At 46.1% G+C, this 27115-nt stretch overlaps 1 protein-coding gene across 50 annotated transcripts in view; it reads left to right on the forward strand.

Moving 5' to 3' along the window:
• The window catches only part of OBSCN (obscurin, cytoskeletal calmodulin and titin-interacting RhoGEF), a 265894-nt gene that overhangs the window by 74177 nt on the left and 164602 nt on the right, over positions 1 to 27115 (forward strand). For 42 of the 50 annotated variants that reach the window (XM_083703814.1, XM_083703862.1, XM_083703817.1 and 39 more), the window contains 16 exons: positions 949 to 1053; positions 1590 to 1856; positions 4300 to 4569; positions 5944 to 6210; positions 7600 to 7869; positions 8013 to 8279; positions 9568 to 9837; positions 11036 to 11302; positions 12813 to 13079; positions 18147 to 18413; positions 19757 to 20023; positions 22399 to 22662; positions 23229 to 23495; positions 24102 to 24365; positions 25117 to 25383; positions 25843 to 26109. In XM_083703814.1, the coding sequence (XP_083559940.1) occupies positions 949 to 1053; positions 1590 to 1856; positions 4300 to 4569; positions 5944 to 6210; positions 7600 to 7869; positions 8013 to 8279; positions 9568 to 9837; positions 11036 to 11302; positions 12813 to 13079; positions 18147 to 18413; positions 19757 to 20023; positions 22399 to 22662; positions 23229 to 23495; positions 24102 to 24365; positions 25117 to 25383; positions 25843 to 26109 (4113 nt within the window). The remainder of the gene's footprint in view (positions 1 to 948; positions 1054 to 1589; positions 1857 to 4299; positions 4570 to 5943; positions 6211 to 7599; positions 7870 to 8012; positions 8280 to 9567; positions 9838 to 11035; positions 11303 to 12812; positions 13080 to 18146; positions 18414 to 19756; positions 20024 to 22398; positions 22663 to 23228; positions 23496 to 24101; positions 24366 to 25116; positions 25384 to 25842; positions 26110 to 27115) is intronic. The other 8 variants (XM_083703854.1, XM_083703855.1, XM_083703857.1 and 5 more) reach the window with 3 other exon arrangements.

The following is a 27115-nucleotide window of genomic DNA, read 5'->3' on the forward strand; positions in this document are numbered from 1 at the left end:
ACGACCCCCAAAACCTGGAAGTAACCCGTTCCGGTACTTCCGGGTTTCAGAGGCTCCATAACCAGAAAAAATGCAACCTAAAATGACTGTAACCCGAGGTAGGACTATATACCAGTTTGAATGTTGTGGCTTTCCCCAAATAATTATGGGAAGAGTTGTTTGACAAAGGTGCTAAGAATTCTCAGATGGATATACCTAGTCTAGCCTAGGACCCTCGTACCTCCGGGACCGCCTCTCCTGGTATGCCCCACGGAGAGCCTCAAGGTCCATAAATAACAACACCCTACTGGTCCCGGGCCCTAAGGAAGTTAGATTGGCTTCGACCAGAGCCAGGGCCTTTTCAACTCTGGCTCCGGCCTGGTGGAACGCTCTGCCTCATGAGACCAGGGCCCTGCAGGATCTGATTTCTTTCCGCAGGGCCTGTAAGACAGAGTTGTTCCGCCTGGCCTTTGGCTTGGAGCCAGTTTGATTCCCTCCCTCCCCCCCCCTCTCTCTCTTTTTTCCCCTTCTTTTCCTTCTCCTCCTGCGATGAGGCTACATTTTAATATTTTAATGTTCCATTATTTTAATTGTTGTGTTTTATTTTTGTTTTTAAGTTTGTAATCATTCATCTTGTTTTTATTATTGCTTGTAAGCCGCTCTGAGCACGGCCTTGGCTGGGGAGGGCGGGGTATAAATAAAAAATTGTTATTATTATTATTATTATTACTTACAGAGCTATAAACTCCATGATTCTCTGGGCTAAGGAAATGGATGTTACACCATGTCCTCTAGGGGTGAGGGGATTCTTGTGTTGTGGGATTTACTGCTAAAAATGTGCTTTCTGTGTCCTCTTGGGCAGTACGAGAGGCTACAATGGGATTAAGGAGCAGGTGCCTAAGGTGTGGTACACTCAGCAGATCTCAAAACTGATGGCCCATAACTGTGAGTTTGTGTCTCTGTTCACAGGGAAAAGCTACGCGCTAGTCTACAGAAGCGTGGAGATGGAGGATTCAGCAGAAATCAAATTTGTTGCTGAAAAAGCAGAATCCCGGGCAAAACTTAAAGTAAAAGGTAATTACGATGGCATTGTATTGCAGTGTGGCTTATTTGTTGTTGTTACTGTTTAGTCGTTTAGTCGTGTCCGACTCTTTGTGACCCCCTGGACCAGAACACACCAGGCACTCCTGTCTTTTACTGCCTCCTGCAGTTTGGTCAAACTATTTGCCAGGAGGTGATGGGACCACCTTAGTCTTTTTATCAAAAACGCACCTTCAGTTTGGTTAATTTCCTAAACAGCTCAGGACCATAATACCTAATGACCGCCTCTCCCCATATAAACCGACCCAGACCCAGTGATCATAATCTGATGCCCTTGTGTGCCACCTCCATGAGAGTTCGGGAAGGTGGCAACACGAGAATGGAGCCTTTTCTGCAGTGGCTCCCTGTTTGCAAAATGCTCTCCCCAGGGAGGCTTGTCTTGCACCTTCATTATACGTTTTTAGGCGCCAGGTGAAAATGAATATCAAATGTTTTGAACTTCCCAAAGCACTATATCAATTCAAAGCAGTAGTTAGTGCTAGTAATGATGTTTCTTTGTCGTCCTTTAGAACTGCCTGTAAGGTTTGTGAAACCTCTCCGCGTAAAGATTGCAATTGAGAAGCACCGGGGCTTTCTGGAGTGCCAAGTGTCTCGCCGCAATGCTGAGGTCAAGTGGTACAAGGACAACAAACTGATCCAACCCGGCGAAAAGTACGAGATTGTCAGCGACGGGGTCTACAGGAAGCTCATAATCAACGAAACAGAGTTTGCTGATGAAGGCATTTACACCTGTGATGCCATCGATGACAAAAGCAGTGCTCAGTTTTATGTGGAAGGTACTAACTTGTTCTCAGCTGGAATATGTGGAGGGAAGCCATGAAACTGAGTAGTCATGCCATTTATCTAAATATCGCAAGATGGGTGGTATCCCCATAGCCAAGAAGAGCATCATTTAGATTTCAGCCTTGTTCCTGCCACCCCTACCCTTCTTTCCCGACAAGGTGTTGTGGAAATGCAGGCAAAATATTTGCTCAGTTGTTTTTTTTTTAATTAATTTATTTAATTTTATTAACATATAAAACATGTAGATTTACATTTGCACAATACACATACACAACACACTACCTTATTTTCATAACTTAAAACATACCTACATTACTCTATATAATACCTACCTATACTGTACATATCAACATAACTAAACACCTACCCCACAAGGACACCTACTAAGTGATTTGACTTCCAGCTGTTCTTGTTATGCTATTTTATTTTTCCAGCCAGCTTAAACGCATTTCATTATTTCTTTAATCTCTTCTTCTATCTTGACTTTACTCTCCTTTCACTCTAATCATTTTCTGGATTCATTCAATATCTGTCAGAAATTCTACTTTTCCACATAAATGTTGAGGTATTCCTTAAAGATAGCCCACTCCTTTTTTACTTTTTGTACCATATCTCCTCTTATCCTCCCTGTTAGTTTGGCAATATGGAAGTATCCCATCATTTTAGATAGCCAGTCTGTTTTAGTTGGGACGCTGCTGCTTTTCCAATTTTTGGCAATCAATAAGCTTCCTGCCATAGTTGCATACATAAATATTGGTCTGCAGTTTTGGGTTCTACCTAAAGGTAAAGGTAAAGGTACCCCTGCCCGTACGGGCCAGTCTTGACAGACTCTGGGGTTGTGCGCCCATCTCACTCAAGAGGCCAGGGGCCAGCGCTGTCCGGAGACACTTCCGGGTCACGTTGGGTTCTACCTGCAGGTTACCAAATAGTCATTACAGAACTAGAGCCAGGTTCATCGCATTGCTGGTTCTGAACTGAGGTTGAAGTAGATTTGATGGTAAAAATGCTACTATCGCTGAACCTTACCCCAGAACATTATTTTTTATATATATATATAATATTTTATTAAGTTTTACAAAAGAAAAAAGTTAACAAATCAACAAAAATCAACAAATGACAAATGTCACAAAAAGAACAAAAGAAAAAAACACATAAAAAAGCAAATTTAGCAAACTCTCTTTCAAATTTGTAACCTTCAAGACCTTATTTCCCTTACTTCCACCCGCCTCCCTTTCTTGTATTCCACTTAAAAATTAATTCAGCAAGATCATTCGTTATTAATTTTCATCCTTTATCCCTCCCTTTGTACTCTTATTTATCTTAATCACTAGAACCCCTTCGTTTCATTTTCAACATTCATATATTTTACAATGCTTCGCGGCCTTTTGGCTAAGATCAAGTGTAGTTACCCCAGAACATTAGGATAGCTTTACATGGCAGTTTCTCCTGCTGTTGATCCAGAATGTTAGTCACACAACTTGAAATGTAGGAACTGACATTTCTTAAAAGGACTTCCCCATGTACTTTGTACTTCTCTCTGCCACATACATGAATTGTGTTTTGGGATCTACGCCCTTTTTTATGGAAGGAACTGAGCAGATTGAGTAAAGGAATCAGTCCATTGGAGATCTGCATAATATCAACTTTTGTCAACAAAATTCAAATCATCAGACATCTTGATTGCCCTAACTTCCTAGCTACAACAAAGAGCGTACCAATAAAGTGTCAGTATAACCCAAAAGATTCCAGAAGAACATATCATAGTATATAAGAATTGTCCTTACAATCTAAGCCTGTGCACTTTTAATGGCAAAAGATGTGTCAGGTTAAATGTGTTTAGAATTGCAACCCCACAAGAGAGCTGGGCTTGATGATTGACATGGGGTTGCCACTGAAAATGACAGCTATGGGTCAACTCCCCCCCCCTGCCTGCCCCAATATTTGCATGTATCCTTGTGTTGCATAATTTGCTGCCACGGTCAGAGGTGGGGAAATAAAGAGAACCAACGAATAAAGTCTGCCCGCAATATGGATAAAGAACTTGTGGACTTCCAGCTGTTTCTGGACTATAGCTTCCATCAGCCCAGCCAGTATGGCCAATGGTCAGGGGTGATGGGATTTGTAGTCCAGCAACATTGACGTGGAAGCCACAGGCTACCCACTCTGGGCCTACAAAAACAGCAGGAAGAGGAGTCAGAACTTGGCTAGTTTTGCTCTTAGTGGATAAGCTGAAGGGTTTAAAAATATGCTACTGCATATTAATATTTATTTCCTGCTCCTTTTGTCCTAAGCTGGACCAAGGAGCCCAGCGATGTTCAAATCTCAACATTATGATGATTTTAAATAGCTGTTAATAAGGCCACCACTACATGGTCTGCGTGGAGGCAGCAGGATGGACATTTGACCTTTTTCTCTTTGGCTCCTCCTTGTCCTCAGAGCAATCCATCAATATTGTGAAGGAGCTGAGGGATGTGGAGGTCAGCGAGCCAGCGGAAGCCAGGTTTGAGTGCGAAATCTCCATTGAGTCTGTCAAGCCCCCTAAATGGTCTCTCCGCGGAGAACTCCTGCAGGCCGGCAAGGATGTTGTGATAGAACAGGAGAGGAGGCTCCACCGCCTGATCCTGAGGAAGACTGACGTAGAGATGACAGGCACCATTCAGTTTGCCATTGGCAAAGCAAAGTCCACAGCGAACTTGGTGGTGAAAGGTAAGTCACTTCTTCCTCAGAACTTGAAACAGCAGCAGCAGCAGCAGGTCTGTTCAGGGTGGTTCTTGAGGAGAAGGCAGGGGGGCTTTTAGATGAGCAACGTTCAGCGGCGCAAGGATGGCAGAGTGATTCAGAGGAGCCAAAAGTACGACCTCTGCGAGGGGGGGACCCACTCCATATTGATCATCCACGATACCTCAGTCAAGGATACTATTGTGATGGCCTGGGACTCGGGCTCAGACTCAGAACCAGAGGAGTCTCGGTCCGCACCGGATCCTCTGCCTCAGGCGGCATCTGAACCAAGTCTGGGTCCTGATTCTGAAGAGCCCCAGTCTGCACAGGTTCCCCTGCAACAAGCACCAGCTGGGCCGAGTCAGGGGCCTGAGCCTGCCCTGGCTCCAGATGTGGGGATGACCTCGTTGCCTCCAGCTGGGCCATCACTTACAGCTGATCCACTACCAGTTGGGTCAGGGGAGGCTGAGGCGGTCCCTGGGTCTAGTAACCCACCGACATCTCCCGAGCTGCAGAGACTGAGGTCTGAGAGAAGGAGAGACCTGAGTACTCGCAGGAGGAGTGCTCACTTTGGGCGAGACAGGGAGGTGAGTCACTGGGGGATTAGGACCGGTCATACCCCATCAGAGATAAAAGGCTGCCAGACCCTGCCCCAGGTTGCGGGAACAACATTGCTGCTACCTGCCTGTTACCCTGTGCCTGGTTTCCTGCCTTGGCCCTGTTGGACTGACTCCTCGTGAAATCCTTGGACTCGGGACTGGACCTGGACCGTGTTGCTTAGGTTAACCCCCGGGCCCAGCACCAGTATGAGTCTACCTAGCAATACAATTCTGGGGTTCTTTACCTCTTCATGCATTGGTAAAGGTAAAGGAACCCTGGACGCTTAAGTCCAGTCAAAGGTGACTATGGGGTTGCGGCGCTCATCTCACTTTCAGGCTGAGGGAGCCAGTGGTTGTCCTCAGACAGCTTTCCGGGTCATGTGGCCAGCAGAACTAAACCGCTTCTGGCTCAATGGGTGACCGTGACGGAAACCAGAGCGCACGGAAACACCGTTTACCTTTCTGCCACAGCAGTACCTATCTACTTGCACTGGCGTGCTTTCAAACTGCTAGGTTGGGACAGAGCAATGGAAGCTCACTCTGTTGCAGGGATTCGAACTGTTGACCTTTCAATTGGCAAGCCCAAGAGGCTCAGTGGTTTAGACCACAGCGCCACCAGTGTCCCTCCTTCATGCATTAACTAGCAGTTGTGCATAGTTCCCCTAGTTCTAATTCAATGCCACTCCCATAGTTTCTCCTAGATCTAATTCATTGCAACTTCTTCTTTGTCCATCATGACCCTCCTTGCTGCTTCTCTTTGTAGATCTTCAAGTGACTATTACCAGGCACCTAGAAGACAAGGTTGTCCAGGAAACCCACTCGGTTGTCCTTTCTTGTGAGTTCAAGCCTTCTCCAAAGGTTGTAGAATGGTACAAAGACCACACCCTCATCGAGCCCTCAGAGAGGTTTAAGCTCAAGAGGGATAAGAACACAGCAGAGCTAAAAATCCTGAAGTTGTCTGTTGGAGATTCTGGTGTTTACAAATGCAAAGCTGGGACTTCAGAGACCAAGGCCTCACTGACCATTCTGGGTACGTAGGTGAAACAATGGAGGGAAGGTGAGGGGAGTCCAGCCTTGCTTTATGTGCAGGGAAAGAAATTAGCAATTTTCTCATGTGTATACTTACTATTAGAAATTGGGTGAAATCCGATAAGTGAATAATTTTTAGTGACATGTCTATATGCCGCATTAAGGCAGCAATAATGCGTAGAAAAGGCACCATTCTCTGGTACCTTTGAAAGATGTCAAGAAATGCCCACTCAAATGCAAGAGAGACTGTTGTCTCTTTTTGCCCAGTTCCTGTTTGCCTTGACTCAGTGTGATGGCCTGGGACTTGGGCTCGGACTCAGAACCTCTGCCTCAGGCGGCATCTGAACCAAGTCTGGGTCCTGATTCTGAAGAGCCCCACTCTGCACAGGTTCCCCTGCAACAAACACCAGCTGGGCCCTGGCTCCAGATGTGGGGATGACCTCGTTGCCCTCAGCTGGGCAATCACTTACAGCTGCTCCACTACCCGTTGGGTCAGGAGAGGCTGAGGCAGGCTCTGGGTCTAGTAACCCACCAACATCTCCCGAGCTACAAAGGCTGAGAGAAGGAGAGACCTGAGTACTCGCAGGAGGAGTGCTCGCCTTTGGGCGAGACAGGGAGGTGAGTCACTGGGGGATCAGGACCAGCCATTGCCCCGACAGAGATAAAAGGCTGTCGGACCCCGCCCCAGGTTGCGGGAGCAACATTGCTGTTTGCTAGAACCTGCCTGTGACCCTGTGCCTGACCTAGCCTGGTTTCCTGCCTTGACCCTGTTGGACTGACTCTTCGCGGAACCCTTGGATTTGGGACCAGATCTGGACTGCATTGCTCGGGTTTACCCCCGGGCCCAGCACATTCAGCCTCTCCTAAGTTGAAGCCACTATGACACACCTCCATGTCAGGCCATCTGTCATATACCACAACCCCACAGCAGCCGTTTTGCTACTGGCACCCATGGAATGTTCTCAAAATTCCAAGTGTGCCCACTGGCCTGAGAAGGTTGCTGCTACGTGCTCCGGTTGCTGGTTAGAAAGGGAATTTACAATGCAGAGTGTGTTGTGACAACCTGTAATGTATTGGGGAATGGTACTTCCCACAGGAGGATGGAATGAGCTTGCTTATTTGGAGTGTGGGGTGGAAGAAGCCATAAGACAGGGGAGGACATTTCTTAGGCAGCAGATGGAGAATCTGAGATGTTCAGAAAAAATATTTTATTTGCTATCGTGGCCCTTTGGATCCTCTGAAAATGCTATATGGGAAACTGCCTTTGCATATAGAATGGAGGCCGCAAGAAGTTTGCAACATGCTGTTTGCAGAGCTGGAGATGGTTCTGGTAAGTTAGCATCTTGTACTGTGGAACCTCATTGTGTGCCTAATCCCTCCCCTCAAACAGAACGCAAAGTGGAGATAACGAAGCATCTGGAAGATGTGGAAATTGAGGAAGAGAACTGTGCCTTCTTCTCCTGTGAGCTGTCTGAAGACATTGACGATGTGGAATGGTTCCTCAATGACACACACCTCTTCCCCAACAACTTCAATGAGATCAAGAAACTGGGGACCTCTCATAGCCTGATGCTCAAACACGTCATGCCAGAAGATGCTGGCTCGGTGACTATCAAGGTTCAGAAGAAAGTCACCGAGAGTGCTCGGCTGAAGGTGAAAGGTGAGTTTCCTTTTTTCACCTAAGGGCCTTGGTCCTCGCTTTCCTTACAATCAAGCTGCTGTATGAGTTTTGTCAAATAAGTAACACCCGGAAAGTTGGATCTAAACATTGCGGTTTCCTTTCCTTGTTGCACCGTTCTTCAGAGAAGCCTGCCGTCTTCATGAAGTCCCTGGATGATGTTGCTGCAGAGGAGCGCAGCACAGTCAGCCTGGAGTGTGAGGTCTCCAAGGCAAAGGTCAAGCCCATCTGGAAGAAGGAGGGTGTGGAACTGACCCCAAGCGATAAGTACGAGATGCTTCAGGCTGGGAAGACGCTGGGTCTCATTATCCATGACCTCGACAAGGCTGATGCCGGCTTGTATACATGCGACCTTGGTACAGAGGTGGCCAAGTCTAGAGTCAGCGTCCAAGGTAGGGGCTGCTGCATTATGAAGTCCGGAACTGTAGAGTTGCAAGGTGTAAACATGCACTCCCACGAAGCCCCACAAGCGGAGGGCCAAAACAAATGTGCGCCAGCTTTGTGCATCTTTTGCCATCTTTTCTTGTCCTTCCTAGGGTTCTAACACACCAGAATGTTACGGAAGACAATACAGTGGTGCCTTAGGTTACATACGCTTCAGGTTACAGACTCCGCTAACCCAGAAATAGTGCTTCAGGTTAAAAACTTTGCTTCAGGATGAGAACAGAAATCGTGCTCCAGCAGTGCGGCGGCAGTAGGAGGCCCCATTAGCTAAAGTGGTGTATGGCGATCACACAGGGCCCCCGGACGTTTGATGGTCTATTGACCCTGTGCCACCACTGTGATTGCTTTCTTCGCTGTCACCAACCCGTTTCTCATGGGGACACACAGAGACCAGACAGTTGTTAACATTAACAAATAATCACGTTTATTTAAAAATGCAGAACAAGCTTATGGTTTCAGTTAATTTTCCTTGGCAGTTTCTTAATCTTAGTTCCTTAACTGCCCTGTGCATTCCTAACAACTTCAAACTGATTATTTCAACTATCTATCTGACTCCACCTAACAATTCCTCTCACTCACTCACCACACAACTCCACCAGCCCACAGACTTAACCTCTCTCTTCCTTCTCCAACTCCCAATTCTCAACGGACTTCCACACAGCTCCAACTCTCACTCTAACTCCTCCTATCAGTTTCTCTCTGGCCAATCACATCACACTCATTTAACCCTTTCCTTATGACCCACCTAGGAGGCAAACGCCACATGGTGCTTCAGGTTAAGAACAGTTTCAGGTTAAGAACGGACCTCCGGAACGAATTAAGTACTTAACAGAGGTACCACTGTACTCATGAACATGAAATTTATTACTGTCAGAGACCAGCTTGAGAAACACAAATGGAGCTACAATCCCAATAGCAAAACAAACATTTAAAACAATATACAACAATGGATTTTAAGTTTAAAAGTGTGATAGGCATATAAACACATAAAAACTTTTTAAAAAGACCACCTTAGAGAAATGACCCAAAGACAATACTCTTTTTAAATAACAAATGCATTCAAATGCATCCAAACAAGCTTTTTTCTGTTCATACTTCCTCTGTGGAAATGCCCTGGGGATTCCTTAGCCATGCTCTCTGTTTGCACAGGGGTTCCACTGCTCTAATTCTTGCATTGCACTTGCCTTGTGTAGGGTGCCAAAGCCTCTCTGATAACCCTTTTATCTCTGTTCTTAGAACTGAACATCGGCGTCACCAAACGCCTCAAGAACACGGAGGTCCTGGAAGGGGAGAGTTGTAGCTTTGAATGTGTTCTCTCCCATGAAAGCGCTGAAGATTGCCGCTGGCTCATCAACGGAACCGAAGTGGGCCGCGAGGGACGGGTTCGAGCATTCAACAAAGGGAGGAAATACACTCTCAATATTAAAAAAGCAATGGCCACTGATGCTGGAGAGGTTGTTTTCTCACTTGGTGACTTAAGCTCCAAAGCCACTCTAGTCGTGAAAGGTGCGTAGAGGAAATTTGGGTGTGCATCTTAAGCAGGAACATCTGTTTGGTACATGGACAGTCTCGACAGATTATAAAATGGCACTATTTAGTTTATTTATTTATGAAAATATATCCCCACGACGGGGTGAGCTCCCGTTGCTTGGTCACTGCTCCTGCCAACCTAGCAGTTTGAAAGCACCTCAAAGTGCAAGTAGATAAATAGATACCACTCTGGCGGGAAGGTAAACGGAGTTTCTGTGCGCTGCTCTGGTTTGCCAGAAGCGGCTTAGTCATGCTGGCCACATGACCTGGAAGCTGTACGCCGGCTCCCTCGGCCAGTAAAGCGAGATGAGCGCCTCAACCCCAGAGTCGGCCATGACTGGATCTAATGGTCAGGGGTCCCTTTACCTTTTATACCACTATTTGTTTTTGAAAAATCAGAGTGGTTTGCAACAACTGTTCATAAAATCATACAAAAATATAAACATGTTAAAATCAGAAAACAGGTACCTGCTTTGGAAAGATTTATTCCTAATTGCATAAGCATGATGGAACAGAAACATTTTCAGCACATGTTTATAAGATGAAATGCCTGCTGAATCTCAGTTCCTTGTCTTGTTGCTCCTTTACTACAGATCCCCCCCCCCAAAAAAAAATTCTCCAACATAGTAAAAAAGATGATAAACCTGAGGAGTTATTTTTCTTCTTAATTGAAAGATTCTTTTGCTTCCTTTTTTAATATATAAATATTTTATTAAGTTTTAGAAAAGACAACAAGCATAAGAAAAAACAAGAACAAATACACAAAAATACAAAATTAGAAAATACATAAGAAAAAAGAGAAAATAGTTTCAAAAAAGAAAAGAAAAAACACATTTTAAGAAAAAAGAAGAAGAAAAAACACAAAAATCCCTCTTTTTACCTCTCATCTTTGATTCACTTATTTTCTTGACTTCCTCACACCTCCCTTTTTTGTATCCCTGTTGAAAATTAATTCAGCAAATTCATATCCAATTTATTTGTCTAATTATCCATCCAATCTTATTTTTAACCTCGTTGCTAGAACCCCTTCAGTTCATTTCAATGCCATTAACTTTTACATTAAATTTTACAATATTTCTGTAAGTAGATTTTAAATTTCTTCCAATCTTCTTCCACCGACTCTTCTCCCTGGTCTCGGATTCTGCCAGTCATCTTTTGCTTCCTTTCCCTTTAGAAAAGCCAGCAGAATTTGTACGTGAGCTGGAGGACAAGACCGCGTTGGTGGGGCAGGAGACTAGCTTGAGTTGTGATTTGTCCAAGTGGGATGGCAACATTAAGTGGCGCAAGGATGGCAAAGAGATTCGGAGGAGCCAAAAGTACGACCTGCGCGAGGAGGGGACCCGCGTCATACTGATCATCCACGATGCCTCAGTCAAGGACAGTGGGGAATACACATGCGAGACCGAAATCTCTAAAACAAAAGCAACGCTTACTGTGGAAGGTCAGTGGTGGTGCCTTGCAAAGAGTAGATCCAGTCAGCAATCGGAAAGGAAATTTTCTGAAATGCAGTTTGGTTCCACAACGGTGGGAGAGAAACTAGATTCAATTTGCATTTAAAGGCAAACCTATCACTGTGGGTTAAACCACAGAGCCTAGGACTTGCCGATCAGAAAGTCCCTTTACCTTTACCTTTCACCAAATCTGCAGTTTCTGAAACAGTGTGCAATTCAAAGCACAACCACCAACAGTTTGCCAAATATGGGGGGGGGGTATTCCACATTACAGAAATAAATAATCTAGACTTAAATATAAAAGCAGCAAGCAAAAAGGAAGTATAAAATAAGGCAGAAATGGTCCAGTTGCTGGCAATGACCTCACTGTGCTCCAGCAGCCTGTCTTAAATACAGTTCAGAAGAGAGGGGTCTTCTCACCAGGCTAGATGAATAGCATCTCACTCTCTTTCATCATAATTAATTAATTAATTAATTAATTGTACCCTGTCCATCTGGCTGAGTTTCCCCAGCCACTCTGGGCGGCTTCGAACAAAGAATAGAAATACATTAAAATGTCACACATTAAAAACTTCCCTGAACAGGGCTGCCTTCAGATGTCTTCTAAATGTCAGGTAGTTGTTGTTCTCTTTGACATCGGGTGGGAGGGCATTCCACAGGGTGGGCGCCACCACTGAGAAGCCCCTCTGTCTGGTTCCCTGTAACCTCACTTCTCACAATGAGGGAACTGCCAGAAGACCCTCGGCGCTGGATCTTAGTGTCTGGGCTGAATGATAGGGGTGGAGATGCTCCTTCAGGTATACTGGGCCGAGGCCATTTAGGGCTTTAAAGTTCAGCACCAACACTTTGAATTATGCTCGGAGACATACTGGGAGCCAATGTAGGTCTTTCAAGACCGGTGTTATGTGGTCTCGGCGGCCGCCCCCAGTCACCAGTCTAGCTGCCGCATTCTGGATTAGTTGTAGCTTCCGGGTCAGCTTCAAAGGTAGCCCCACATAGAGCACATTGCAGTAGTCCAAGCAGGAGATAACCAGAGCATGCACCACTCTGGTGAGACAGTCTGTGGGCAGGTTGGGTCTCAGCCTGTGTACCAGGTGGAGCTGGTAGACAGCTGCCCTGGACACAGAATTAACCTGCACCTCCATGGACAGCTGGTCCTTCAGGGGCACAGTTTCCCCATTCAGGACCAGGGAGTCCTCCATACCAGCCCACCCCCTATCCCCCAAGAACAGTACTTCTGTCTTGTCAGGATTCAGCCTCATTCCATTTATATCCTTTAAGTTCCAAGTGGTGGTGAACATTCTTCCCTGTCTATTGCGAGCCTTGTAAATTGCTCCAAGGTGGTGCTGTGTGTTTGGGTTGTGGCGTGAGAATCTTCACCTCTGAGAAGTACGAGAGAAGCATGTAGCCACCATCCTTGAGCCGTTGTTTCATTTATCTCTGTTGCTGTGTTTGATTTGAGTGCTCACTTACCTATCACTTTATTGCATTTCCTTTCAGAAGCAGGAAACTGCTTCATCAAAGACCTTACGGACCTGAAGCTGGAGGAAAATAAGAAAGCAGTTCTTACTTGCGAAACCAAGAAGCCGGCTTCTGCTGTGACCTGGAGGAAAGGGATTACGGACCTCAAGGCGAGCAAAAAATACGAGATCAGCCAGAAGGGGACAGTCCTGCAACTCACAGTGAACGACTTACAGGAAGACGACAGTGACATTTATACCTGTGACATTGGCGAGACCCAGTCGAGTGCAAAGGTGGCAGTGCAAGGTACGAACGCTGTGTGGTTTGTTGCATTAGTTAGTAAATTGCCATGGGGGAGGGGGAATTCAGCCTGTAGTCCCAGCATTTAGATTTTGTCAAATAAATGGAAAAGGCCATAGTTTGGTGCTAGAGCACATGATGTGCATTCAAAAGATCCAAGGCCCAAACCTTGGTGTCTCCAGTGCAGCTGAAAAGGTCTCCTGCCTGAAATCCTGGGATAGCTCAGTCAGTAGAACATGAGACCCTTAATCTCAAGTTTGTGGGTTCGAGACCCCTGTTGGGGGGCTGGACTAGATGACCCTCACAGTCCCTTCCGACTCTACAGTTCAGTGTTGCAATAATAATAATAATAATAATTTATTATTTGTACCCCGCCCATCTGGCTGGGTTTCCCCAGCCACTCTGGGCGGCTTCCAACAGAGATGAAAAATACACTAAAATGTCACATATTAAAAACTTCCCTGAACAGGGCTGCCTTCAGATGTCTTCTGAATGTCAGGTAGTTGTTTATCGCTTTGACATCTGATGGGAGGGCACTCCACAGGGAGGGCGCCACTACCGAGAAGGCCCTCTGCCTGGTTCCCTGTAACTTGGCCTCTCGCAGTGAGGGAACCGCCAGAAGGCCCTCGGAGCTGGACCTCAGTGTCCGGGCAGAACGATGGGGGAGGGTTAGGGTTAGGGTTAGGGTTAGGGTTAGGGTTAGGGTTCTCGACAGATGAATGAATTCACTTGATATAAAGCAGCTTCCTGTGTTTTCTCCAGAGCATGTAAGGAAACCAGAATACTGGAGCAGTTCTTACATTAATGTAATTTTCCCTAAGATGGAGTTGGTGCAACAAATAGCCCAAGCCACTGCAGACCAGCCATTCCCAACCTCATGCCTTCCTGATGATGCTGGACTTCACTTCCCATCAACCACAGCGATCATAGCCAGTGGTCAGGGATGAGGGGAGTTGTAGTCCAACAACAATAATTTATAATTTGTACAACATTTGTAGGGCACCATGTTGGAGGAAGGCTGTTGTAGATTGTAACCATGACTTGTCTAATTAAACTAGTCTCCTGCACGATGAAATCTGTATTTATTACAACATGTAACTTTTTCATATTCTTTCCTTTATCAGCAATCATGGACGTGTATCTAAGTCTCTTTATATTACAGGCTCGTGATAAGTGAGAGGCACTTCTCTTTGAACTATGTCTTACAATGGAAACTTCTTGATGTTTTATTTTGTGCTCGTGTTCCTTTTTCCAGGCCAATAACCAAAGGCCTGGAACATGCATGTTTGATTTAAAGGTGTCTGGTATATGCAAGTGGTTGATCCCTACAACATAATATACGATGCACAGTAGGTTTGGAATAAAGCTGAATCAGGTGACAATGGGTTGTATCGGGGGATGCTACTTTCTGATGCAATCGTCACTCAAAGGATCTGCTACTTTGAGGCATTTAATGAGGAAGCCACTCATGGAAAATGATCCAGGCATGAAGACTGCAATAGAGGGTAAACTAGATGAAGGCAAGCACTAGATTCTTCTAATTTGTATGATGGTGGAAGCAAAAGGGTGAGGAGGTTTGCAGTTCAAAGCTCACCCCATCGGAGGTGAGATGCTTTTCACTTGGTGCTACAGCTCATTTCTGTCTGGATTTGATGTTGGATTCTGACCTGGAGACCAGCAGCTTGGACCACTCAAGCAAGCAAACTCAATTCTGCTCTGTGTCATACTAGCTACCAAAAAACTTCTTGGCTTCCCTGTATGGTCTCAACAGACCAATTTTAGGCTTTAGATTGGAGCAACGTCTGCATTACCTTGGAGCTTTCCAAGGTCCTGAAAAGAACATAAGAAGAGCCCTGCTGGATCAGGCCAAAGGCCCATTTAGTCCAACATCCTGTTTCCCACAGTTGCCAACCAATTGCATGTGCCTAACCCACAAGCAGGACATGAGCACAACATCACTCTCTCCACCTGTGATTCCCAGCAGCTGCCATTCAGAAGCATACAGCCTCCATTCCAGCAATTGTTGTACTGCCCCAGAAAGTGCCTTTGGATGTTACTGTTACTTGCAAATATAAAGAAGGATCAGTGGTGGTGAGTGCCCATTGGAACTCATGGGCTGGAGCCAATGACAAGCAGAGCCAGATAGTTTTAGTCTTGTCCCCATCCTTCTCCCTCTTGAGTTCTACAAGGCAAAACAGAGACCAAGGGTGAAGAAACTGACAGGCAGTGCCATCCCTGAACTGGATGCAAGTAAGAAGGCAGACAGGCAAGAGCTGACTGAGAGCAGACTGGGATTGGTGGGGCAGTGTGCCATTCACCCTAGTTGACCAGCCTCTCCTCTTCAGGTGCATACTGTCTCCAACAGTGGAGGTAAAACATGACCATTATGGGTAGTAGTTGTTATCCTCCAAGTTTATTATTGACCTGCCTCTGCAAATAATCTGTAAATTCTAAACCATTTTGGGAGGTGCATCTTTAACTTCCGGAATACCCTGTCAAGATTTGAAACCCCTTCTCGTGTATAAAATGGAAAGTGAGATATAGAAGGTGATACAAAGAAACGGGAGTCTCCCAGTGGTGCAGCAATAAAACTGCTAGCACATTTGCAAAGCTAAGAAGGGTCTGCTATGGTTTCAAATTGGATGGGGGACCACCTGTTGAGATTTCTGCATTGCAATGAATTGGACTAGATGACCCTTACGTACCTTCCAGCTCTACAATTCTATGATTCACTGTCAAGCCAGGAGAGCAAATATTCTCATTACAATGGAAATAAATGTTAGTTGCGTTGTATTAAGCACTCTGATTATCAATGCTAAGTTTGCAACTGGGTTGAAAATGATCTCTTACTGGTTTAGTCTATTCTACGGGACTTCATCAGTGGACTTCATAGTTGAATATGAAATCAACTGACGTGTTTCTCTTTGGACCAGAGAGCACTCCAGGTGTCAACAGGATCCAGAGTATTCTACTTGAAAGAAATTATCCTCCTTGAGTACGTAGAATGGATGCACTTTATCAGCTTATACAGATCTCTGAAGAATATAATCAGTAGCTCCATATGCCTGGAAAGAATTCACATGGTACATGGGATGTTGCCTCCATAATCAAAAGAAGGATTGTTGCTAATGTTGGTATACTTTTTTAAAAAAGTTTATTCAAGTTTGGGATTTTTACATACTATTATCTCCTTCCCATTTTAAATTTACTGTACAATTCCCCCCCCCCCCCCATATCCATTGGAAGGGTTCAAACTATTATCCTCAGCCAGGGGCATAGCAAATTTAGTTTATACCGAATGTCTTTTGTTCCAGTAATTTTTATCCTTATCGTGGTGAACTTGACCTTCCACGTTGTTTCCTGTGACATGACTGTGACAATGTCCGACTGAATAAGTTCAAACAAATAACTATTCCATGCCTCTACTGTCCATTTTTCTCTATCTTTCCAACCTAAAGCTGTCCTGTTGATATACTATGGATATCTGATCAACGTTAATTTCCACCTGTTCTGTTGTTTAAAGATCTTTTTCTGTTGTTCTGGGGCAAACTCCTGTTTCTGAAGGTGCGAAAGGGGAGAGTCAACAAACTGAAAATTTGCTGAGAGACAGCAGCTTTTCCCACCCACACTCCCACCCACTACATATCCAGTTTTATTTGCTTGGAAACAGTTTTCCTCTAAACGAAGTTACAGAAGGATGGCAAGTTTCTAGAAATGGAAGATGGTAAACGGTGCTAGAAGAGTAGATCATGATGGGATCATGTTGAGAAGGCTTCTCATAGGATTATAGAACAGAAGGGTTCTCATAGAATTATAGAATTAATTCTCATAGAATTATAGAATAGAATTGCAGAGTTGGAAGGGACCACGAGAGTAATCTACTCCAACCCCCTGCAGTGCAGGAATATTTTGCCCAACACAGGACTCGAACTCACAATCCGAGATTAAGAGCCTCTACCAACTGAGCTATTGCGGCAATCATCAATATTTCATTGGCATTCCCTTCCTGTACTGGCAGCTATGGACGACTACATCCAAGAACCTGGACTAATAAAATCACAGAGGATGAAGATGCCCATCTGTGTTCGTGTGACCTGTCTACAGAAAGGGTGGACTAGCAGGAAGGGAGAAAAATAGTCCTTTGGCTTAGATGCAAGTGTCTGCTTCAGAAGAGTTGTCCCGCCTCAATAATCTTATGCTAGAAGGGAGTTTGAAATGTGATGTGAAATTACCAAATAGCAAATCCTACCTTCTTTTTTTTAAAAGAAAGATACATAACTCATAAGCTTCATCCCAGTCCTTTGACTACAGATGTACTATAACTCCACCTCACTGTCTACCAACAGAAACTATTTTTGAACTATCAGAGTATCTACATATTCACTGTTGTCTGTTATGCCAAAATCCACCTGTCTTTATTTTGCCAAAGTCCGCATAGATACCTAGATGTGTATCTTATGTTATGTGCTATGTGTTAATAAGATATTACCTGCTTTGATCTTTACCATATGTTTAAATCAATGGGTGGGGAATGTAAACATTACAGTTCAGGTGAACCTAATTGTATTATCCCCCCCCCCTTTTTAAAAAGCATTAAGTTATCAAGCTGGTAACTGTAATATTCTTAAGCTTTTCCCCCATGTGGAGCATAGGTGGTTAGAACAGTAGTTAAATGACCTTTCCATCAGTTGAATTTTATTATTATTATTTGCTTCAAATTCCTTCTTGCAAAAGCTGTTGGGGAAGCAAAGAACCCACAACTTTTCTTAAGCCTCTCCTTCTGGCCCATGTTCACCATGTTCACACTGGAGCCAGTGTGGTGTAGTGGTTAAGAGCAGTAGTCTTGCAATCTGGTGAACCGGGTTCGATTCCCCGCTCCTCTGCATGCAGCTGCTGCGTGACGTTGGGCCACTCACACTTTTTTGAAGTTTCTCAGCCTCACTTACCTCACAGAGTGTTTGTTGTGGGGGAGGATGGGAAAGGAGAATGTTAGCCGCTTTGAGACTCCTTCGGGTAGTGATAAAGCGGGATATCAAATCCAAACTCTTCTTCTTCTTCAATTCTGCATTTTAGCTCTTCCAGTTCTTTTCCAACAAGAACTGCAGAACAGGGAAGCTGAGGAAGGAAGGAAGGTGCGGCTTACCTGTGAGCTTAACAAGGCAGACCTGCCGGTGCAGTGGTTGAAAGGAAACCAAGTCCTGCAGGCTGGTGACAAGTATGAGTTGAAGCAGCGTGGCGCTGTGGCAGAGCTAGTGATCCGGGATGTAAAGAGTTCTGATGCTGGGGATTATACCTGCAGCACTGGCGAGCTAAGGACCTCGGCTCGAGTGCAAGTGACGGGTAGGAAGAGCCACTAGTTTCACGGTGCTCAGTTATCTATGCCATAATTTAATAGTGGGCCTTCACGGAAATGCCATGCATGCAAAATTTGCTCACTGCAGTAGGTAAAGGTAAAGGGACCCCTGACCATTAGGTCCAGTCATGGCCGACTCTGGGGTCATCTCGCTTTATTGGCCGAGGGAGCCGGCGTACAGCTTCTGGTTCATGTGGCCAGCATGACTAAGCCACTTCTGGAGAACCAGAGCAGCGCACGGACACATTCCAGCCAGGCAGAAACACCCAAAGAGGGTGCAAAATGGGCCTCTGAGGGGCATAACTAAGGAAAGGGTTTGTGGCTTGTGGAGAGTCCCAAGGGCCACATGGAGAGGCTTTGAGGGCCACATTTGGCCTCTGGATCTGAGCTTCTCCACCCCTGATTCAAAGTGATGGCTCTGATGATGAGGTCTTTTTTGCCAGACTCCCAAGCAAGCCATTTCCTTTCTGAGCTGCTCCAGGCTGTACCACTGCAGTTGGGTTAGGGGGCTCACAGGACAGAACGCTCCTACATATGAAAACAGCAAGTGTCGGGGAGATGGGTTGTAGCTGGACCTTCTCCCTGAAATGCTAGTTTTCTGTTGGCAGGGAGAACTAGGATTTAGACCAGGGGTAGTGGTGCTGTGGGTTAAACCAATGAGCCTAGGGCTTGCCGATCAGAAGGTCAGCGGTTTGAATCCCCACGGCGGGGTGAGCTCCCGTTGCTCAGTCCCAGCTCCTGCCAACCTAGCAGTTTAAAAGCACGTCAAAGTGCAAGTAGATAAATAGGAACCGCTCTGGCGGGAAGGTAAACGGTGTTTCCGTGCGCTGTTCTGGTTTGCCAGAAGCGGCTTAGTCATGCTGGCCACATGACCCGGAAGCTGTACGCCGGCTCCCTCAGCCAATAAAGCGAGATGAGTGCCGCAACCCCAGAGTCGGCCATGACTGGACCTAATGGTCAGGGGTCCCTTTTCCTTTACCTTAGTCAACCTGTTTATACCTACCGCCCACTAATGATGGTAAAATTTCCTTACCGCCCACCAGTGCTCGATAGAAGGAGGATTCAGCTTGTGCCGTAGAAGCCACTACCACCCACCTAGAATCCTGAAACACCCACTAGTGGGCAGTAGAGACCAGGTTGACAACCCCTGATTTAGACACTACCTCCCTGAAGCCAAAACCATTGACAAAATTTGAGTTTTCCATCTGTTCCTGCGTATTGGAGCGGAGTGGGGTGGGAGTGGTCCTTGCTGCGTGTGGCTGTTACATGGAGTTTCCCCCACAGTGCTTAACTTTTGCCATTTCCCCTCCACCCTGGTTGTACATTTTAGCCCTGCCAGTTCTTTTTAAGCAAGAGCTTAAAGATGTGGAAAAGGAAGAAGGAGACACCGTAGCTTTGCGCTGTGTGCTCAACAAGCCAGACGCGCCTGTGGCCTGGAAGAAGGGAACGACGGTCCTTCGGGCCAGTGACAAATATAAGATGAAGCTGGAGGGGTGTGTGGCTGAGCTGTTCATCCACAATTCAGAGCCAGAGGATGGTGGGAGATACACCTGTGATGCCGGAGATAAGCAGAGCACAGCTCAGGTCAAAATCCATGGTAGGGTAATGGGGGTGCATCCATCTCATTATTGCATTTATTCCCATTTTATATGTATCTTCTCTGAGTTTTAGCTTGCTGAGCAAATATGTGGTATACAATCCTACCAGCTTGATATTTTTAGGAAGTTCATGTCGGAAATCAAGCCCATATCAGGAGAAACTGGCAACTCTCCCAGGCACCCGGCTTGATCTCCTGTTGACCTCCCTGGCTGCATTCCCCAGCAAGATCCAGGCTAGGTCTCAATAGGCGATCCTTCTCAGCGTGAGAAGAACACCCCCCCTTCTTTCCTGCCCCCCCCCCCGGGCAGGGGAAAGAGATAGACAGAAACGTATTTACATGCCTTTTTTTTTTCTGTCTTTGCAGCATTACAAAAAACATGACTGCTCTCTTCAAGCTCCGTGGGGACGCAGGTGGCGCTGTGGGTTAAAGCCTCAGCGCCTAGGACTTGCCGATTGAAAGGTCGGCGGTTCGAATCCCTGCGGCGGGGTGCGCTCCCGCTGCTTGGTCCCAGCGCCTGCCAACCTAGCAGTTCGAAAGCACCTCCGGGTGCAAGTAGATAAATAGGGACCGCTTACCAGCGGGAAGGTAAACGGCGTTTCCGTGTGCAGCTCTGGCTCGCCAGATGCAGCTTTGTCACGCTGGCCACGTGACCCGGAAGTGTCTCCGGACAGCGCTGGCCCCTGGCCTCTTAAGTGAGATGGGCGCACAACCCCAGAGTCTGTCAAGACTGGCCCGTACGGGCAGGGGTACCTTTACCTTTACCTTTACCTCTTCAAGCTCCAGCAGTCTAGAGACAAACACTTCCTGTACTTCCTAGACAGGAATAAACGGAAGAGCTCATATTACACTCTGAGCTAATTCCGGTGCTTCGCACTGTGAAATGACTGTCCCTCTGTTTCCCACAGGCAGTCCCAACATTCCCATCATGTTTACTTTTCAAGCTAGCACTTTGCAGCTGCATTGCATCCATATCGTAACAGTTCATTGGGGTTTTCCATGCTGTGTTTATTACAGAGGGCGCCTCCAAATTGGGGAGTTTATCTCCTAGGGTTTTTTCTTTGGTGCGTGGGCCTATTCCGCAACATGTCCATTGATGCAATAATAGTGATGGATTTATACTGGACTGTCCACACTGGACTGTTCTGCAATGCATCTGCAGCGTTCCTGCATTATTGCTGCCTGGAGGGGGACTTTTGCACTACAAGAGTGGGACAAAAAAGCAAAGCCCAGATCATTGGGGGGGGGGGTATGAAACATTATAGGATTTCAGGAATTAGTTGAAGGACATGCTTGCAAACAAAGCAGCATGCCAACCACGAAATATTTGCAGGCGCAAAAAACATTGAAAGTGGGATTGTGTATAACTGCCTTGATACCATCATGAGCACAATTCACCATGAATGCACAATAAAAAGCACATCTGGAGGAGCCTTTGCATGTTTGGAAGATTAGTATCCTGGCTTCTGCGTGCTCTCAGGCTCCGCCCCTTTTAACTACTCAAAGAGCTCCGCCTCCCTCGCCACAGATAGGTTCATTAGAACTGAGGTTTGTCGGGAACCTCAAAGGGCTGTGATGTGGGGAGGCGGACCAGGAACTTCTGTCGTTGTCTCAGGGACAACGGCCACGGCTGCCCGCGGCCACGAAAAGGGTGCCCTCCGGTTGATGGGAGAGCGGTCATTATTGAGCATTCATCCTGATTTGTTTGTGCGGAGATTAGATGACATCAGCAATTTAATGAGCAACCATTCCGATTTGTTAGACAATGTTTCCTGAAAGGTGTTATCCCATACTTCCCCATAACTTTCCTTATTGTAAGAAAGTCCAGTCTTTGAGGGAGGTGATTTTTGTGTGTGTGCAAGACTGCCTAGTTAACTACAGCTGAACAACCTCAATTTGCCAGTATGTGTTGAATCCCACCTGGCAATAGCAATAGTCTGGAAGCGCCCTAAATCTTTATCATAATGAGCTAGGCAATTTTGTGATGGCAGCCATAATACGCCTGAACTGCTTGGGAGTTTCAGTGGTTTATGGAGAGCCTTTGGGTCTAGGAAAAGAGGCGTAGACTAGATAAGGCTCAAGGGAAGGAGGGTTGGGACATAGAAGAATTCAAAAGAATGATAGGAAGAAGAGAGGGACAGAGTGGGGGATGAGTCTGAGAGGGGAATGAAGACCAGGGGAAAGAAAGGTCAGAGTAGAGAAGCATAACTTCCCAGGGGCTGTAGAGGTGAGAAAAGTTTAGATGTTTGATTTGAAATGACCATATGAAATCTTGGGTTGGAGGCAGTGTCATGTATAACTGAATCAGATGCTAATGTTGGCAAGTCATCCTCATGTGTGTGTGTATATACATTTGAAATCCCTTCATCCTCCAGCCATACCTACCCGCTTCAAAGAACCGCTAAAGAACATGGAAGCCACACAAGGTGGGATAGTTACTCTGCACTGTGAGCTGAACAAGTCTGCTCCAGTGGAGTGGATGAAGGGGCAGAAAGGTCTGAGGCCCAGCAGCAAATACAGGATGAAGAAAGAAGGAACTGTGGCTGAATTGACGATCCACGATCTAGACCTCAAGGATGCTGGGGATTACACATGTTCTTCTGGAGACCAAAAGACAACAGCTGCCTTAACAGTGAATGGTAAAAACACAACAACGCTACCAGCCTTTTGGAGTGATTCTGCCATCTCCCCCAGCCCGCTTAATTTATGTTCTTGCAAAGCTGTCTTCAGCTCTACTTTTCCTCCGTCTTGTCCTTCGCTGTCATGCCGGCATGCAGCCTCCCTGCTTTACTCTTCTCCAGTTTTGCAGGATGTAAGGTGTTGCTGTTGCATGTTTACGTGATTTGCAAAGTTCCTCTCGCAAATGACATGGCATGACTTGCACAAGGTATGAGATATACTGTGTGGTTCTGTCATCCTCATTAAGAAAAGGTTGGCCGTTTCATATCTGAGTTTTTATTTCAATTCTCTGGCCAGCCTCCTCTTAATGGGGCACCCCTTCATTCCTAAGGATTATCCCATTCAGAAGTTCTTTTCTGTCCCCCAAGTTGGAAATTGGCAGGATTTGCTGGAAGCATGTCCAGGATGGTTCCCCATAACTGGGGGGTGAATTGCACAATTCAGCAGCATGCCAGAGAGAGAGTGAGAGAGGCTCCGCATAACTTGTGGTTGTTGACACAGTATCTGTTCATTCTGCGTCCTTCAGCCTTGGCAGCACAGTTCAAAATGGGACTAAAGAATGAGGAAGCAACAGAGAGCGGAACAGCCACTCTGCATTGTGAGTTGACCAAGGCCGTTGACTCCGTTGAGTGGCTGAAGGATCAAAAGGTGCTGAAACCGAGTGAAAAATACAGAATGAGGCTAGAAGGTCGCTTTGCTGAGCTGACCATCCAAGATCTGGAACTGACGGATGCTGGAAGCTACACCTGCGTGTGTGGAGATCAGAAGACTACTGCAGCCGTGAAAGTGAATGGTAATGGACCTTATGCCCACAGTTAAAGCCTGTTAACAAACATGCTTAATCCAGCTCTAGCCGCTCTTGCAACATGTCTTTGTGGATCTCTTGCTATTGGTCTTGCCGATGAGCTGAGGTGGCAAAAGTGGGAGGTCCCTGGCCGCGCCAGTGTGATATTGTGCAAGCCACGCCCCCCTAGGCCAGCTGATTGGCTGGCCAGGGGATGATGCTGCCAGGGATCCCCTCAATCGCGTGGAGGCTGAGAGCCAGCCCTCGTGCACGTGGAGAGGGTGTGAAGCCCGCAACTCCACCTCCTCTCGAATTCGGAAGTGGTTTTGTGGATCTCTTGTGGCTGGTCTCCCAGGGCTTCTTTTTCTTCCCTGTCCTCCCCCCCCATATTTTGATACATAAAATAATGCAGTTATACCTCTCCCTGCAAAATGCCCCCGTGTTCCTGCTGCATAGGGGTCTGGTGATGGTTGCGGCACAGCTAAACCTTTGTGTCGGTTGGTCTTGACATCAGTTGCTACCTAGCAACATGGACCTCAGTGTGCTAAAGCATCAAAATGTCAGAGGTCCCCCAGTGATCTGACCCTTTCTCTCTATCCATATTGCATTCTTTAGCACTGCCTGTATTTTTCCAAGAAGAACTAAAAAGCAAGGAGGTTACAGAGGGTGAGACAACCACACTGCTCTGCACGCTGAGCAAGGCTGCCCCCGTGGAATGGCGGAAGGGGCAAAGGGCACTCAAACCAGGTGGCAAGTACGAAATTAAGCAGGAGGGTCCTTGTGCTGAGCTGGTGATCCATGACTTGGATGTAGCAGATTCTGGAGACTACACTTGCAAATGTGGAGGACAGAAGACTACAGCTAGCTTGACAGTGAATGGTAAAGAAAAGAAATGTAGAGATATAACGTGTACCTTATATATAGTCAGACTTCTCTTGCGGTTTTTCTTCTGAAATTAAACCCAACAGCGCTCTTCCTAATGCACACATGTTACTTTCCTCCTCTTCCTCTATAAAACACCCCTTTGGTGTGGATTCTGGAACTTCTTCCTCCTAGCAGATGCATAGACCCTCTCAAGTGAATGTAACATTTACAGTTACAAATTTACAGGCTCAGAAATGTTGAAAAGCTTCCCTGGGTCTTCACCACACTTGGTTTACCTAAGAAAACAAGTCATGATGTTTTCACTCAGTCTTCATTCAGTGAGATCCAGAGAATTTCTGCATTGGTTGGAGCTGCGGGAAGAGGGCCTTTTGTTAGGACTTGTCACGAAGAATTGCTAGGGGGTATTAAATTCCTTCCCATCTCCAAATATGTTAATTGTTAAAGGAACAGAACTTCACTGGGAGTTGGGCCGTTTTCAGTGTAGGATTAATTGCAAGCTACTGGGATAGAACAGTGCAAGCAAAACCAAGGAGGCACTTTAGGTCAAGGCCACAAAAGGTTGAAGTTTGTAATTTGATTCTCCAGGATGAGCGTAATTTAGTGTGATGAAAAAACAAGCCCAAGTAAATCGCTGCATTGACACCGGTAGCACACTTATAATTGTTTGCTAAGAGGAGGGTAGTTCGCAATCTCGAGGGTCTCAGTTTTGATGGACTCCTGTCCTGTTGTTACCTCCACCCTGCAGTCCTGCCTACACTTTTCACGAAAGCCTTGAAGGACGAAGAAGCTACGGAAGGCAAAGCCGCCACTCTGCGGTGCGAGCTGAACAAGGCCTCTGCCACCGTGGAGTGGAAGAAAGGACACAAGACCCTTAAGCAAGGCAGCAAGTACAAAATGAGGCAGGATGGCACCATTGCTGAACTTATAATCCAAGGCCTGGAGCTAACAGATTCTGGGACTTACAGCTGTGTGTGTGGAGAGCAGCAGACAGTGGCATCTTTGGAAGTCAAGGGTAAAGAAAACAAGCTCGCAACTCACTCACCAACCTAGTTTCTACCTTTTCTACCCATTCTATTGTCAAAGGTGTTACCGTTATCCTTCCTGGCTTATTTTTGGAGTCCAGAGCTACTGTTACGGGGCAGAACATTGCATGACTGATAGAACTCAATATTTTCTTGTGTGTGTGTGGGAGGGAGTCTTCTTAGATAGGTTGGAATCCAGATGTTTTGGCTGCTTCTTCTAAGGCCACAGCCCTTTTTAATTCCACATATACCTACCCATTCCTCTATTTCCTGTCTTTCAGAGGAAATGGATTTTTTAGGTAGGTTGAGACAGCCAATATTTCCCTGAATGGGTGGTGCCTTTCTCTGCCTCTGAGTGATGGGACTTCAGTGGTTGCATACAGGGGTAAGGATCAATTTCTTTTTTCCCCTCCGCTGCTTACTTTTGCCCTCTATTACCACCTTCTCAGCCCTCCCGGTGCTTTTCAAAGAAGGACTGAAGAACAGGGAAGCCGTGGAAGGCACCACTGCCACCCTGCGTTGTGCCATGACCAAAGCTGGTGTTGAGGTGAAGTGGAGGAAGGGGCCTGAATCTCTCAAGCCAAGTGACAAGTACAGAATGAGGCAGGATGGTGCTGCGGCTGAACTCTTGATTCGAGACCTGCAGGTGGAGGATACAGGAGATTATACCTGTGTTTGTGGAGACCAAAAGACAACGGCTGTCTTGACTGTTCATGGTAACCAAACGTTCCATGCTGCAATGGTGATGTCTCAGAATCTGCCTTCTCTCTGTAGATTTACTGACTTTGTGTTGCCTTTGTTTGTTGTTTCCCTCCTTTGTTCCTCTCGTTCTGTCTGTTTCTCTGTCGGTTGCTTGTTAACATACCTTGTATTGTCTCCGGCATGAGTGAGTGTGGGCTCGTCCACACTTCTGCGTGTCCTCTGCCTAGAAAGCTCAGATCCCAGCAGTTTTCTGCTTGTCCCACTCTTTTACCAGGGAAAGCTTGCTCTTTAGTTCTCAATCAGAACAAACAGCTATCCGCTGAAAACTTGAATGGCTGCCTGCTCTGATTGTGCATTGAAGAGTGGTTTTCCTGGGGGGAAGCAGTGGGACGAGCAGAAGTGTGGATAAGCTCTGTGTCACAAATAGATCTTTAATGTTGCAGTGAGTGGTTTGCACTGAAATCCCAGTTGTAAAAATGTGTGTCTTCATTATCTGTTGGTAGCACTGGAGTAGAATCTCTGCAGTTCTGGAGAACTGTGGAGGGTGTGTCAATAAAGGACTTTGAATGCTTCCTCCTACACACTTCTTGTTTACAGTGCGTCTGTCATTTATGTGTTGTTGGAAATTACCCTACAATAAGAAGCTATGATATAAGTACTGGAAATCGGGAGCCGTGCTGTTCTTTCACATCAACAAGGTAGTTTCCTACGGCCTGAAACCATCTCTGGAAGATTTTTAACAGGACACTTCTTGAAAATTCAGTTACAACTGATTTTATAATATTGTTTCATGCCACACCAATCTCTATGTAGTACGAGATTCTAGGTGTTGCAAGCGTAATTACCGGAGTCTGTGTTCCCTTTTGGGACAATGATATGTGGTTTTTTAATACATATATACGACCTGCGTCTGGATGGAGAGAGCGCAAAGCATTCACAGACCAAGAGCGTCCTGTTCCTCCCATTGCTACAGCCTCCGATTCCAAAGGACCCCAAACATCATGTATGACCTTCCTGCTC

Source organism: Podarcis gaigeae (assembly GCF_964106915.1).
Source record: "Podarcis gaigeae genome assembly, chromosome: 12".
Classification (NCBI taxonomy): Eukaryota; Metazoa; Chordata; class Lepidosauria; order Squamata; family Lacertidae; genus Podarcis; species Podarcis gaigeae.